At 38.1% G+C, this 16904-nt stretch overlaps 1 protein-coding gene across 1 annotated transcript in view; it reads left to right on the forward strand.

Moving 5' to 3' along the window:
• Slc4a4 (solute carrier family 4 member 4) overlaps positions 1-16229 on the forward strand; it is a 385548-nt gene extending 369319 nt beyond the window's left edge. The window contains 4 exon segments of the mRNA XM_076938759.1: positions 2485-2658; positions 5458-5619; positions 11530-11609; positions 12282-16229. Coding sequence (XP_076794874.1) covers positions 2485-2658; positions 5458-5619; positions 11530-11609; positions 12282-12387 — 522 coding nt within the window. The 3' untranslated portion in view covers positions 12388-16229.
• Positions 16230-16904: the final 675 nt, after the last annotated feature.

The raw sequence follows: 16904 nt of genomic DNA on the forward strand, positions 1-16904 counted from the left end.
CCCACTGTGTTCTCAGAGTGATGTTTGCACACTTGCCTAACCCCCTTACAGTCAGCCCGTGACCCTGCGTTGCACACACCTGAACTCAGTGATCAAAAGTTTTGCAGCAATAAGCAATTAAAATTACCATGTAGTAGTTACTGCTTTCATCAAAACTTTCAAGTGTTCACAACTTCAGTTCAAATGACCACTCTGCCTTGGCCCCCCGCCCCCACCCCTGCCCCCACCTCCACCCCCACCCTGCTCTACTTTTAAAAAAATTTACTAGGCAAAACTTTGTGAGGAACTTTGTCTCTCAATGGAGGTTTAATTTAATTGGCACCAGGAAACTGAAAGTTCCGCCACTCTCTGGCACCCTGTTAATTGCAGCCTTATTTAGTACTCAGTAATGTTTTAATGGGAAAAGACTGCGTGTTCTGTGAACATCATAAGAATTCATTTGAACTCCTTCAAAACAGCCCTTGCTTTCGTTTATTACATTTATATTAACTTGGTTTTAAAGTCAGATAGATCTGGGCAAATGGCCAGACCCCCCAAAAGCAAAGCTAGGCTACTTTACTGTCCCTGGTTTTGGTCCAGCAGAAGGGTTCTTCCGCAATGAAATACTTGTTACGAAAAACAAAATAGCTCTTCATGGGCTGCTCTAGGTGACTGCGGGCTTTTCTGTTTTGTTCTTTGGTTATATTTTGTTTTGTGTTTTGGTTCTCTTTTGTTTGTTTGTGTTTGTGTTTGTTGTTGTTTGCCAAACAAGTATTTGGGAAGTACAATGATGTAAAATATTTTATTTTTACCTGCCATTATAAATACTTTTTCTTCTCCTAAATGGGAAAATACAAGCTTTAAATGCCTAGGACTAACAGTTATTATTTTTTGTTTGCCCTTAAGAATCCAGTCAAAAAGCAGAGGTTCGTGTTCAGTGTTCCGGGGGCCTTATCAATAGCTAGAACTGAATACCTGTGTATAAAGAGAAGGAAAGAGCCAGTCATCCCATAATGCTTGGTGGGCAGCATTGTGAGGACGGCTAATGAACTGTATTGCTCCTCAACTATTACTGTCCCAAACACCTTTTCAATATTTTTTTTTTATTTTTCTCTTCTTTCTTTCTCTTTTAGACTCTTTTCACGACATTGGTTTAGCAGAAAAATAAAATTGAAATCTAACCTTTATAGATAAAAAACAAATGTTCTAAAGGGAGAGAAACAGCCTTCAAATAGGCAGAGGCTCCAGAGAAGGTTATGATGATGTAACTTACTTTTCCTGAGTTCTTATAATTAGTTAGCTCAACCTCTGTCTATGCAATGTCTCCCTCTGAAGTCCCCTGGGGTGAGTTACTGGGCATCATCTTGTTCACCCTCATAGTGTCCGCTTAGTACTTCATCTCTGAGTTGCACATGGCACAAATGCCCACGATCATCCTTTCAATTCCTGGTCAGTACATGGCTGTGTTAACCATTCTCGGACTCTCCTGTCTTGTGGTCAGTGTCTTGAAACTCATCATAATGTTTCCAGAGAGCTAAGGGGGAAGGAGTACTGAGAGGAAGAGAAGGAGTAAGGAGAGGAGAAGAAGAAGGAGAGGAGAAGCTAGTGATGAGAGAGAGAAATAGGAAGGGGCATGGAGGCAGATGTTCACAGGTCTCCATCAGTCAAAGATAATTTATATATCTAGGTTGGGTATTGGGTTACACTTCTGATTGAGCATTACCAAACTTATAAAGCCTTTGATTAACATTTTTAAAAAATTGTATAAAAGCAAAAAGGAAAAGGGGGCATGGGATAGGGGTTTTCTAGGGAGGGGAAATGGGGAAAGGGGATGGCATCTGAAATGTAAATAAAATATCCAATAAAAAAAAAGAAAGAAAAATAGAAAAAAAAATACAATAAAAAAATGTTTCCAGAGCTTTTCTCTGGAAAGAAATGCTAATATACTGGTGAGTATGGATGTGTTAGTCGAATTATAACCTAAAGAAAGTGGGATTAATGGCATAATCTGCATGGTCTCATTTTCAAGTTGGATGGTTCCTTTATCTCCTTAGAAGGTGTCTGATTTGCCGATGATGTGGTTTTTCTTCCAGATAAGATAACTGAGCCAGGAGCAGATGCAAGAGTTACAAGTCTTGCCTCAGCATAGTGTTCCAAAATGGGTACACAATCCTCTGTGTTGAGAAGCAGGAAGTAGAAATAGAAGTCAGAGGATGAACAGCTAGAATTTGAGATATCCTTGTAACGTTAGCCTTTGGTACCCACTTTATCTTATGTACCTGCTAAACATCTCTGGAAAAAACAAATCAGCCAAAATTAGAAGACAGTTAACACAATCTGACTGTGCTAACATGAGTCCCTACTCTCTAACCCAGGCTTAGTCCTTTGAAGAGGACATTGGTTGCCTGAAATATATAAATCACTAGTGGTTGGTTACACAGAGAGAAAATGACTCAGCTGTCTCTTCAGATAATACATTAACCTTTTCTTCCCCATTCCTCCCAGTTCATGGACCGTCTCAAGCTGCTTCTGATGCCCCTGAAGCATCAGCCTGACTTCATCTACCTACGCCACGTCCCCCTACGCCGAGTCCATCTGTTCACCTTCCTGCAGGTGTTGTGCCTGGCTCTGCTCTGGATCCTCAAGTCGACAGTGGCTGCAATTATTTTTCCAGTCATGGTAGGCTTTCCAAATTAAAACTAGCCATGGCTTTATGCCTATCATACAGTTATTATGACATGTGTGTGGCTAGTCTTGTCTAGTTCTCAACTCAACACGTTGGCCGGTTGTAACAGGATTCCTGTGGCAATAGCTGCTTAGATTCATGTCCACCTGAGTTCAGATACTGGCACAGGTTCCTGCTGGTCAGCAAACATCCTTGAGCCACCATGAACTCATCAGTGGGAGGGTAGCATTGTTATTGTTCTGAGCATTGATAATGAATGCCAAGCGTATAACACAATGTCTGGCAGGCAGTAGAGACCAGAGCACATGGTTTTTCAAGGTATTGTATAATGGAGTCATTCTAGGGAAGAATAGAGTTCACTTCTGTCCAAATAGTAGGAGCTTTTGTAAACGTGTGGGAAAAGGTAGAATTCACTAGACATAGAGGTTTTGAGATTTCTGTGCTTTGCATCATTCTCAGGATATGTCTGGACTCTAGTCTTCCTGTATACTAAGCAAGGCGAAAGAAATAACTGTCCTTCTTCCCCCTGAACCAAGATGGAAAGAGAAAATGCAAGCTCTATTTCTTGATTCATTACTGAATTTTATACTTCACTGTAATTCCTTGCAAGAATTCACTTGTAATTTCTTGCAGGAAACTGTCCACGTATATCCGTTTTGTGACAAAACTTTTCCTGGGGAGACTCAACACACATGTCTTCTCAGTCCAGATAGAAAACTTACAACAGACCGAAGAACAGATAAAGCCAAAGTCCACTTTAGTGAACCAATGGGTTTTATTGGGGTTACTTTCAGGAATAGAGGTGAGATGTTACTTATAGAAACAGAAAATAGTCGAAGACAGCTGCATTACCAAGGTCCACCCTCCATGGGTGACAGCACACTGCACAGCCTGCAGGTAGCTCAGCAGGCTGGAGAGTGTCCTTTCCAGGTGCTCAGCTGGTCTGAACCTCTTCCAAGGAAGGTGGTCTGGGCTTGGAGTTTCTGCAGTTTGGCTTATCTGAGAGCCTTCTATGCAGTTTAGCTCTTTGGTCTGTGAGGGACTCTCAGCTCCTATTGCTCATTCTGGCTGGGAGTGGCATAGTGAATCTGATCAATTTTAGGAACTTCCTGAAGCTAATTCAAGTTGTTTACCTTGCTGTTTAAGGATCTTCCCTATAGCATGCAACGTTTCAATCTTGGAGGAAACTGTTAAACAAAAATTCTTAAAACAGACCTCAAAGCTGTCTCTATCCCTACAATTTAAAAAAAAAAAAAAGCAAAAAAACAAAACAACAAAAACAAAACATTTTTATACCATTCACTTATTAAAAATCAATGGACTCATAACAGGATTATTATTTAATTTGGTGTTATATTTGCTGTTTATAATTGTATTTCTACCCTCCCCCACTGAGACATAGAAAAATGGTTTAAAAAATTACTGACAGTATTGAGTAAGATTTTTTTTTAATTGATGGTTCCTTACATACCGTTTTCCCCTTAAGCTGTATTAACACACTGTAAAACAAATTGAACGTGAGAATGACTCCCATTTATCTACCTAGTAGGGTTTTCTACCTGTATATTAATTTGCTAATAGCAGGAAAACAAAGCCTCCCCGGATTTATTTGAAATATATCCAATAAATCACATATTTACCAGTACTAAATATAAGAAAACATTTTACTTTTGCAAAGTGTATTTTCCCAGGGATTTTTCTTTCAGCTCAGAGATGGTTTTGGAATGTTAGCAGGGCAATTATTACTGATTTCCTCAGGAGAGGATGCCTCAAGTATGGAGTGTAGTATGGACAAAGCCAACTGTCGAGTGGGAGGCCAACCCACCACTTTGGGAATTTGACTGTGTGAGACTTTTGTTGTTGAACATCTGGTGTTAAGAAACCTCCATAGTGAAAAGGCAAGTGAGGCAGTCAAACGTTACACGGCATGTTGTATAATGGAACGTGGTATTTGTATGCTGACTAAAAAAAAAATTAACAAAATAGTTCATAGAACCGAAGAATCAGAGGTTAATACAGAATATAAATCACTCATGGTCCAATATGACTGAACTGATGTCTCATTGATTAAAAGTGCTTTCTGTATTTACAACTGCCTTTAATTCTGACACCCTCTTCTGGTCTCCAATGGTACTTACACACATTTATACATACATAAACATACATATAAATAAAAAAATAGGAAAAACTTTAAGAGCAGATAAACTGTATGCTTTGCATTTTTTCTTTACTGGTATCACGGCCTTGGAAAGCATAGTGTCTATAAGTTTCAGTTTGCTCAGCAGTAAGATGGAAATAATATGTTTCTTGAGTTTGTTATAAAGAATAAATAAATAAATAAACTAATATTGCCTAAGTATTCAGCAAGGATCATTTAATTTGAAATAATGACCAATTTTTAAAAACATGTATAATTTCTAAATTTTCAATAATTAGGAATCATATGGAAGCTAACTTTTTTACCTTTAAGCTTTTAATTATTTTATTAAAAACTCAAAATGAAATGATTTTTGGAAAATAATTACCTTTCGTTCATATTTTGATTGAGTATGATCATGCATGCATCTTTATGAACAAAACAAGGTAGATTTTGACTGAAACTTTCATCAAACTGACTTTTTCACCAAACTGGGAAGACTGTTGGAGGGTCACTCACTGAGCAGTTCTGTCTGACTGTGGACCTGCATGGATTTCTGCTGGCGTTGACAGACGGGGTCAGCAGCAGCAGCAGCTGCCGCCGCCACTGCCTCATGACATCCTCTGACATGCCTGTTTTCTGATTGCCTTTCCAGATCCTGGCCCTGGTAGCTGTCAGAAAAGGTATGGACTACCTCTTCTCCCAGCATGACCTCAGCTTCCTTGATGACGTCATTCCAGAAAAGGACAAGAAAAAGAAGGAGGATGAGAAGAAAAAGAAAAAGAAGAAAGGAAGTTTGGATAGCGACAATGACGATGTAAGGAGCACCCCACAATTTCCATGGAAAGCCAGTTAAAGAGAAAAATGTGGGAAATGTCCCTTTTATCCTTGGTGTGGCATGGACAGCTGAGGACTCCAGATGTTCATCTGACCGATCACTCATTACACCAATTTACCCTTTGTTTTTTTTTTTTTTTTTTTTAATCACATGTTTTGTTTTTTGCTTAACATTTTCTAAAGGCTTTCTGTAACCATTTAATGTATCCATAATAACAGACTGACTGAAAAAAAAAAGGACACAGGACACCACATGTAAGAAACCTGATCTCATAGATGTTTGTTTAGTGATGCTGCAAAATGTATTAGTGTGCAAATTAGAGCCTATTTTACAGAATGACTTGGTTTTTAAATAATTACGGCATAGGGTAGACAGGTGTCAGTGAATTTTTTTTTACTGAGATTATTCATTAACGTTCCCTGAGAAGACTGTTTGTAGTTCTGCCAGGCTCTGGACCTATATGGATTTCTGCTGCTATTGATGAGATGACATCAGCAGTGTCCTTATGACTTCACGTGGTTTGCTTGCATCACCGAATTCCTAAAATTAATTTTTAATCACTCAATAACTTTGACTAAGCATGCCTTATCTTCAGCTGCCACAATAGCTCCTTTTTGTTAGAATTTTATAGATAAAATTTAGAATGGTAAATGTTGACATATTTTTATTTTTTAAGAACTGAAAGGAAAAAGTAGTTTAAGGTATAAGCAACAAATGAAACTGCCTATGCTTAAGGTGCACAATGTGGTGCTTCAATGTAAATATTACAGATGGTTTTCTAAGCGTGCAGAGCTGGGAGTGGCAGAGGCAGAGCTTGTCTCTGAGCTCCTCCGTGCGTTTGTAGCTGATCGGGCTGTCTAGCTGTATTATTCTTCTGGAACATAGATGTAGTACAGCAAAGGGAAGCAAGAGACAGAATTGGATTTCAGATAAATTGATCCAATAAGAAAAGGCTAACTATATCAGACATGTTTAGCCATGGAGAAGGGGGGTCTGGAGAAGCGTCTGCTGCTATCCTCATCCGTCATGTGAGGGAGGAGGGGGATAGATTTTCTGTTTCCAGTGATGAGAGAAAAGTAGAGAGTGTGTTTACGCTGCAGCAGAGATTAACACGCCGCTAAAAGGAATAATACACTCGAATGTTATCTTGAAATCAACATTTGAAGTGACTTTTTGGACCATCCAAGACAAACACCAAAGGTTGCCTAAGTTATTAAAATGATGAAAGCGACATTCAAATCTTGAATTTTCAAAATAGGCACCTTGGTTCATACTCATGAACACCAAACTTAAATTCATTACACGTTGCTAACATGGAGACTAACACTGTAACATGTTCTCTATTATTTAAAATAATGTACAACCTCTGGGCATTGTTTAAAACTCACTCCTCTCCCCTGACAGAAGTCGGCTCAGATAAGCAACTTAAACTAATTCCAGAGTTCTTAGCTACATTTCTAAGGCCTTTACTCACACAATGCTCTTGTTTTGATGATCCTTAGAGCTTTCTGCTGCGTGTCAGAAGTAGGTTTTGTGCTTGTTTTTGGAAATGTCTTGGGTGATACCTTCTCTACCACATCCATGTCAGGACAGCAGATGTGCTCATACACAGTGAACATGATTGGTAATACAGGGTACATCAGGGCAGAAGTCTCTTTATGCCGAGTACATTATTTGAAGACCATGCATTGGAAGGTGTCTCTTGATGTGGGTGATGTGGGGCCCGTGGTCACATGTGGCCATATTGAGACTCTAGGGTTATACATTTTATGTTTATGGGCGGACGTTCTGAAAATTACATCTTGCTACATTTTGAGCTGCTCACTGTCACTTCTGAGCCTGCCTGTAATTAAGTCTGTGACTAGGAGGTGGCTTCCCAGGTATCTGTCAGTGCCATTGTTTGGGGGAATGTTTGAAAGGAGACTTCTTTGGTGACATGGTCAGGAAGGAAAGTAAATACGGCATCCTCATTAATTTAATTTTTTTAATTTTAATTTTTTTGTCAGTTAGATATATCATCTTAGTTCTCAAAAGACATTATAAATCATTACTACTGTATATTAATCATGAGAGTTTAGTTTAGAGTCTCACAGTTCTAGAGAAACATTCTACTACTGGGACATAGTCCAACCCTCTTCCTCCTTCTTTCTACCCTGCCCCCTGTCTTTCATTAAAGATCATTTCCTTGAAATATTCAGTTCAGTTAATATTCAGATCTCTTCACCCCAAATATAGACTTAGGGTTAATAGGTTGATTTTTAAATTAATTACATTTTAGTGTTCTTGCATGGCATATTAGTATATGTTGAGCATCTTCCTCCCCGTGCCCCTCTTCTCACTGGTCTAGTAGTCTCCATTATCTTCACACACAGTTATATGGTTTTATATATCTATATAAAATCTAAAAGTGACACGAGGAAAACTTATCATTTTCATCTTTCTGAGACTGGCTCAATTCACTTACTATTATTATCCTCGGTTGCATCTACCTTCTTTCAAAACAACATGAGTTCATTTTTCTTTATGGGCAAAAAAATGTGTGTGCATGTGTGTGTGTATGTGTGTGTATCTGTGGTGTGTGTGTGTATCTGTGTTGTGTGTTTGTGTATGTGTGTCTGTAGTGTGTGTCACATTTTCTTTGTCCAGATTCTGCTATTGAACAATTTGGTTAGTTCTATAATTTACCTATTATAAATAATGCTGACACAATCATTGAAATTTTAAAAAGTGAAGTAGTAATCCTATGGAAACCTATGATATTTTGGGCTTAGGTGGACTATTTTAAGAAGTTATACAACTGCCTAATTGTATCATTTTCCTGGTAATGATTCTCTACTTATCTGATCAGCCTTTTGGTTTTATTTTTCTGGTTTTTTTCCTTATATTTAAAAATATTGTTGACACAGCAAATTAGAATGTATATTTAATCATAAAATGGTTTCTGGGAGTCCTAAAGTAAGGAAAAAAGACTTTAAGTCTATAGAGAGTTCCTTGCTGGTGGGTGTTAAAAAGGTCTTAAAATTGTTTTGGACAGGAATGTGGGTCATGATTTTCCTGGAGACAGAATCAGAGAACACTGTAAAACAAAGCATGATTTTTAAGACCATATATAGTTTGGAAATTTTCCTGGATTTGATCTGTTTTCACAGGGCGTGCTTTCACTTCATACATACAACAACCAAAGTTTGCCAGCTGGGAATCCAGTTGTGGAACGCTTCACAGTTGTGTGTGGCTTTGCTGATTCAGAATCCAACTGCAGGAGGCTTCACAGTCAGTCTGTAGGGATCCTCTTGCTGTGGTTTCAAGCTCAAGGAACTCAGTCCCATTAACTCAGAAGAGGAGAAACTAAATGTGCAGGGTGAAGGTGTGGAGGACTTAAAAAGGACCCGGCAGCCGGAAATAATCCCTAGTACTTTGCCCTTTGGTAGATGTACATGATAAGAGTTCGGTTTGGGTACGCACCGGGAAGCAGGAGGGAGAAAGCATGCTAAAAACTGTTGTACGTTTTCTTCACAGTCTGACTGCCCATACTCAGAAAAGGTCCCCAGTATTAAAATTCCAATGGACATCATGGAACAGCAGCCTTTCCTAAGTGATAACAAACCCTTGGACAGTGAGTAGAACTAACCGCCTTGCATGCTTGCCTGACTCTGACCTATGCTTTTCCCAGGATCCTCTTGGACTGCCCTCGACTTAACTTTCCCCTACTTTTTCTTTTTTCTTTTCTGGGTGAAGATTTAAACAACTTACTTCTTTAAAAAGGAAAAAAAAACTGTATCTTTTCTGTTCCTTAAGCTCTACCTCTCTTTTCTTCATAACCTCTTATACTTCTGTGTGATAATCTTTTGGCTAAGTCATTGCTAGGGTTCTTTTCTTTGATTATTTTGTTTTCAGGAACTAAACCTGTAACCATGGTTTTTTTTCCCCCCACTTATATTTAGAACGGCAGCTTACATAGTTTTACATCACTGTCTGTTACTGTTTGTCCTCCTTAGGTTTCAATCAATCATCAAATTTGTTAAAAGAGAGAAATAATACCTGGGGTCTGTCTGTGATTGATGGATTGATTGTTAATATATCGAATTTGGAATAGTTTCAATTAAACTGGGAGTCGTATAATATTAGCAAAACTAGATTTTAGTGATACATGTTTTTCCCCCAGCTTCTTCATGTTTCTTCTGTTATTTCAGATTCATAGTTATATCTGCTCTGGTCTTTCCTGGGTAATAGGCTTATAGCTACATTCTGCAGTGCATCTGGATCTAAAGGGACACATTTTCTTCCCATGAAAACCCAAAGCCTGAAGTGCTTTGGAGACAATTGCTTTATGCTATTGGGAAAGCTTCACATGGTCACTAATGTTACTACAAAGTGGAGTGTCATCACGGGAAAAAGATGACATGTCACTATCTATTATACTATACCTACCAGCCTATTACTAGAGAAAGACTAGAATGGACAATGAGCAACAACAGAGACATTTTTATTTCTGTTATATAATATCACCCATTGTCAGAGGCTAGGGTTACCAAGAAAATTGTTGATTAAATATGGGGACCATAGATGTAGATGTAGATATATCTCAATTTCTCAGTAACAAATTACCCCAAAATATTGCACAAGCATGTATTTTTCTCACATTTTGAAATTAACTTTAGGAACTGTTGATTTGGTGCCTCTGGCCCAAAACCTTACGAAATTACATATGAGTTGGGACTAAAGCTCTTGGAAGCTTGATTGGGCCTGAAGATCTGTTTCCAACCCATGATATTGGGCAGGAAGTTTTAGCTCCTTGGCCTATAGAGATTTCTGTAGACCTGCCATGGCAATGTGGCATGGTTCTCCCCCAGAGATAGCTAGAAATCCAAACAGAAGCTGCGACACTTCATAATAGAATCTAGGCATTAACAGTCCATTATTGCCACAGTATCTTAGCTGTGAAGACAGCTCTGGTGCAGTGTGGGCAGGAATCACACAGGAATATAAGCACCAGGAAAGAGGAACCACTGGACATCATTTTGAGGCAGGATACCTGCCCAATGGATTTGAAGAACAAGCAACTTTACCTTTGTTGTCTGACTTGTAAATATTTTATTTATATGTTTATTTTATAATTTTTACTTTATAATTTTTATATAAATTTATAATCTTATAATTGTATATAATTATAATTTTATGGCCAGTTTTTATCAACAGAAATTATTTAAGAATTTCACTTACAAATTCAGTTCCCCTATCCTATTCATTTCACTTTTTATCTCTAGATAATTAAAAGCAAAAGAAGACTCTAAAGGTTGCCTTAAAAAATTGTCAGTCCAGAATTTAAGACTTGTGATTAAAAACTTATGTATCAGCTATTTGCCCTGTCAAAATCTCCTTACAAGTTTATGGGAGGTTAACACATGACCATTTTTGACTGAACCTTTTCTAATAATGTGGTGATCTTTGTAGGCCAAGGAAGAACAGAATTGATTAAACTGGAGTTGTAATACAGTACCTTTAAAGTCTCCTTTCCTCTTGAATAGCAACAGCTAGGCAAGACTGAGTGTTGAGTGTGGGAAGAAGCTCAAGGACATGCAGGAGATTTACAGGAAGGAACCATTCTAGCCCCATGGCAGCAATTATGTTCTTTAGGAGAGGGAAGAACTGATTCAGGCTCCATCCTACAGCTTGCATGCTTAGCTTGATACAATGTTACAATGTTTAGCAACACATGCTTAGCTTGATACAATGTTGCAATGTTCACGGACACCGTCAAAACCTGATTTTCCTACTCTTCTCAGTTCTGAAAGGTACCTTGGTTTGCATGGAGATTTTCATTTTCTCTTTAATTTTACATTTTTACAAAAAGAGCCATGTCTTTTCATTTGATTTTTTTTTCCCTCCCAGGAGAAAGATCCTCAACATTCCTTGAACGCCACACATCATGCTGATAAAATTCCTTTCCTTGAGTCGCTGGGTTTGCCCAGGTAAAGAAGAGTCAGCATTTGTCTTGTGCTGTGGGAAGATGCAGCAGCAGGGGCGTGGGGTGGGAGGTGGGGAGTGGGCAGAATCTCTTGTTCTCTTCTCTGGGACTTGAATAAATAACCCAGGACTCACCCCAGGCTTTGCTGATGGAAAGCATTTTAAAAGAGCTGAGTTTTACTCTTACAAATAATGAAAAGCTTCAGTGTCATTAAGATAATGGGTAGGATCTTATGATTTTACTGTCATGCAGTGTAACTGGAGTTTCCTGGTAGCTTTCTTCAGTAGTTTCCTTGTCTCTAACAAGAGTCTGAAAATGACAAGTCCTATCTGAATTTCAAAAAAAAAAAAAAAAAATGGACAGCATGTCTGGGGTACTGGTCTTGGCTCGTCCTTTGTAGCAATATCATCCAAGCGCTAGTTTCATTTGGTTTATTTGGGGACTTTTTGTTATATATGAAATCTCTGGCAATTTTTTCTGGAATTTACTTTCATTTTCCTACTTGCATCCATTTAAAAGTCCCTGTTCTTAACCCACATGGAAGGGTTAGGCATTGGATGGAACAGAGTGACACATTTTCAGTGTACCCCATGCATAAGCGTTTCAGAGATGATAATGAGAATTGTATTTACTCCATGTTTCTTTCTTCTCTGTTTCCCTTTCTGTCTTGCTTCAGTCCTCCAAGAACTCCAGTGAAAGTCGTGCCTCAAATTAGGATAGAACTCGAGCCCGAAGACAACGATTATCTTTGGAGGAGCAAGGGAACAGAAACCACATTGTAACCCGTTTGTCATTCTCAAAACCGGCACTTCTGTTGTTAACTGTTCTAATTTTCCGTTTTTGTCTATGTATTTTAAAAACTTTTGTTTGGTCACTGGCTGAATAATCCAGTCACTCTCTCTGCTTCTCTCTTGCATAGGTAAAAATCAAGACAATAGTGTCCCTTTCCTTTAAAAAAAAAAAAAAAGAGCATCTGAGGGTCACACTCTTGTTTTCATACATTCAGATGTATTCTCTGACTTGTAAATCCCTCTTGTCACTCAAGACACACACAGAAACCACCCTCATCAAGCAGAGATCAAACGTGTTAAGAATTTTTGTACCACCTTTTATGAAACTATTGAAGGAACTTACGACCTAAGCTTGGAGCTGTGCTTATTGGCTTGGCTTTGTCTGGTAGAGACCTCCAGACAGAGTCCCTTCCTGCTTACAGAGTCCCCGAGACTGGAAAAGTGCTGCTACCAACCTGCCCTTGCTCGCCAACCCTGATCTTAGAGTTATCAAAAGCAGAAAACACTAAAGGTACTTCGCTCCCTGTAGAGAAACCTTTGCCATCATTGTAGCAAGTGCTGGAATGTCCCTTTTCCTATGCAACTTTTTTTAACCCTTTAATGAACTTATCTGTTGAGTACATTGAGGATATTTTTCTTCCTAGATTTTGTTGTTTAAATTATGGGGCCTAACCTGCAACTTATTTTTTGTCAATTTTTTAAACTTTTTTTTAATTACTGTAAAGAAAATGAATTTTTTTTCCTGCAGCAGGAAACATAGTTTTGAGTAGTTCTACCTCTTACCTGTAGCTGCCAGGCTTTCTGTAAAAATGTATTGTATATAATGTGATTTTTACACACGTGCGTGCACACGAGCACACGTGAATACACACACACACACACACACACACACACACACACACACACCACTCTAGGGTAAGCCAGAAGGCTAGAACAAATTAAAAGAAAAACAAAACGCCATGTTTCTAAGAATCTGTCGGGTTGTTGGGTTGTTACTCCCCCCCTTTTTTTTTTTTTCAAAATAAATGTAGCTGTTTTGTGAAGGAATCTGGAGAAGAGAGAGAACTGTGTGCAGGAGTCACTTCTGCTGCGGTGATGGGCATGCTGGTGGCAGCAGATGCTGGTGTGTTACGTGTTGACATCCTATGCAGTATTGTTAGGGATTTCCTCATGTTAATAATTTGTGTGTCTGTGTAAGAACTCTGTGTGTGGTAGTTGCACACCTGTGCAAAGCCAGATAGGGTGACAATAGCCAGAGGGCAAAGATGTCACGCTCCTTGTGTCCATTTTTCATAAAATCCAAAACCACTTATGAGAACTCTATCAGGAGTCCAGAAATGTATCTTGTACATTCAGGTGAATATATCTTATTACTGAGACATCAGTCAGCATCATAGATACAACAGTCTAGATCTACAATACAAAAGCCATAAGAATATTAACAGACCCGTCACACATCTGTAATGTGGAGTACACATAGATGCACATAGATCTGCCAAGAAAGTTTAAAGTGCTCATTTACGTGCACTCATGGGATAAGGTTATTGAAGCACATGTATGTGTGTGTATCTGTGTGCTTCGATAGACCGAGTTGAAAATTAGACCTTTCTTAGCCAAATTGAGTGTGGCATTTGATTGCGATATTTTTAGTAAGTTACCCTATATACTGATTATATATTGAGATAGTAGTTTAGATGTGGAATTGTATAGCAATTGGATTTGTATAGCAACAGCTGTGATCACATACATCCACTGTGAGAGATTGCGGGGAGAGTTGGAGAAGCAGAAGGAGCCAGGTACTACCACTGGTTCTGTGGTTGGCTCGTATGGACTCCCGCTTTCTTACATGAACTAAAATACAATCCTGCTCTCCTGAAATGTTGATAAGAGTTTTATTATCCTGTTAGATGTTACTTTTATGGCATTTGGCCATCTCGAAACTTTAGATTTCAGAAAAATTAGGCATGAATGACCCCAAAGGTTTTTTTTTTTCTGTTGTTGTTGTGTTTGTTGAAATGATAGCAGCAACTTACATGTTATTTGTTAACATCTCAAATGATACATTTCTACGTCACATTTGCTTATAATTAGGAATTAAGTTTATCTAGGGACTCATGGTCCTCCTCTTACTTTTCAGAGAGCTCCTGGAGTAAGTCATGATTTTAGTCCTTGAGTAGATCTTGAAGTTATCTCACCCCATATATGGTCCCTAGTCTGTGACTGGGTTGGATGTTAGCATTCATGGAATGAACATAAAGCCGTAGCTTACATTTGCTGCAGGAATAGTTAACAACAACTGCTCTCATTACCACCATAGTTCCCACACTAACAAGCAGAACCCCAAATCTCCATGGATGCCCCGCAGTATCTGAATCTGGCCGAATTCGCTAAGCAGATTTCATGGTGGTTTTCTTTCTATGTAAAGTGGACACAAATACAGCAACCAATTCTTTACAATGCCTTTCTACCCTTCCTCCCTGGATGTGAATCTGGAGATAAGTGTTTCTCGAAGCAAAGACTCAGAGTTGTTGGCCAGGAGTACTGTGGTAATGCAAACTGGCTGGGAGAAAGACGCTCAGCCTGAGCCTGCTTGTTGAAGCATCGGGGCCTCCAGTTTGCAGAGATGCCGGTCCTTTCCTACTGTGTGCAGAAACTACTAATCATTTTGTATGTCAGAGGCAGTGCTGTTTCAGCCTCTCCTGATAAAGCCGAGGGGTGGGGCTGGGAAGTACTCATTTGAGAAGACACAAACCTTCCTTCTTATCCCCCACCAAAGAGAAAGGGCTGTCTGTTGTCAGTAATCTGGCTTATGTGCATTTTGGGCACATGTAACAACACTCACAGAGTACATCCTTTGTCAGTTACGTGTTGCTGTTTAATATAGCAAATGATTGTCTTCCATGTTTTTGGTTCTTTTATTTTAACTGTGTTAAAGTACTTGAAATGTATTGACTGCTGAGAATCTTTTAAAAAAAGAAAAACAAAACCATTTGAGTTATATTACAGAGGTTGGCATTGATCAGGAATGGGACAAAGTTTTCTTCAATCTTTTTTTTTTTTTTTTTCTCATACCACTTCACGATTTTGGTGCAAGGACCTGAGATTTTCTTCTTTATATTCTGTGATATTCGCCATCTGCTCTCACTGCAGGAGCTTGAAGCCCAGTTGGTACGAAGCGACTGGAGACAGAAGACAGCCCTTGGGGAGTTTTCAGATGACTTTCTGGAGCTTCCTGGTAGCCTGACGAGAAAACCCTTTTGTAATATAGGTGAATGTGGCGGGCTGTATTTTGACCAGAGATTTGAATCTATCTTATTCCTGGCTCTGTGGATACACAAGAATCCTGAATTCTGTTTCCTAGGCAAATACTGCATCTCAGGGCTAAAGTCACCCAGTGAATCCTTAGAGCCTGAAGTAACTTTGTCCCAGGCCTACAATGCGCATCGACTGAGACTCGCCTCTGTGCAGCCAGGTTTATGGCTGGTACATATCCGTACACATTACGTTTCACAATCAGTACGCACTTTCAGGTAGTCTTATTTTTATTCTCTTAAGTCTTTATTAACTTTGGAGAACTGATGCATCTTTTTATTTTAAATGAAGTAGATCAACATGGTGGAACAAAATGATAAAGAACAGAAAGCATTTCAATATATTACTAATAATTTTTTTCCAATATGAAACCTAAAATTCCTATAACATAGTATTTTACAGTTTTATGAAGCTTTCTATTGTGACTTTTATGGAATTAAGAGATGAAGAAGATGAGATATTTTAGCATTTATATTTTTCAAAATTAAATGTATACTTAAAATAAAGTAACTTTATGCATTTATGGGTGTCGAGTACTTCTATTCAATTCTTTGACTGATTGCTTTATTTTGTTCCTTTGGCTGCTGTAGGGACAATGAACTATGAATGAATGAGAGTTCCTGTTCTCAGAGTGTAGTCATCTCTCTAGGCAGAAGGATACAATAAATGCATATGCATATCTAGATCTAGATCTATATTTACATCTCTATATCTAAATCTATATGACTTCTACTTTTATGACTTCTAATATTATATATACATATATATACAAATACACATATACATATATAATATTGTAATACATTAATATAATATATTCATGTACATATATAATATTAGAAGTCATATATTTTAGTGTTAATGAGATGTTTTTGTTCAAGGTTCAAGGTAAATTCATATTGAATAAGGACAATTAGAGTAGTTTCATGGGAAAATACTGCCTTTTTTCATTTACTGAAATAAAAAATACCATTTTCTTGAATCTAGGACTATATATATATATAATATATGCATATATATGTATATATACGTACACACACACACACACACACACATATATATATATATATATATATATATATATATATACTCAATTTTCAAAGCAAACCAAGAGGCTATAAAGTGTACACATTCATTAAAAATAATTACTCAAATGAACAAAACCCAAGAATGATTTTCCATCTGACACTGATTCC

The sequence above is a fragment of the Arvicanthis niloticus genome, chromosome 7, assembly GCF_011762505.2.
Source record: "Arvicanthis niloticus isolate mArvNil1 chromosome 7, mArvNil1.pat.X, whole genome shotgun sequence".
In the NCBI taxonomy this organism is placed as follows: domain Eukaryota; kingdom Metazoa; phylum Chordata; class Mammalia; order Rodentia; family Muridae; genus Arvicanthis; species Arvicanthis niloticus.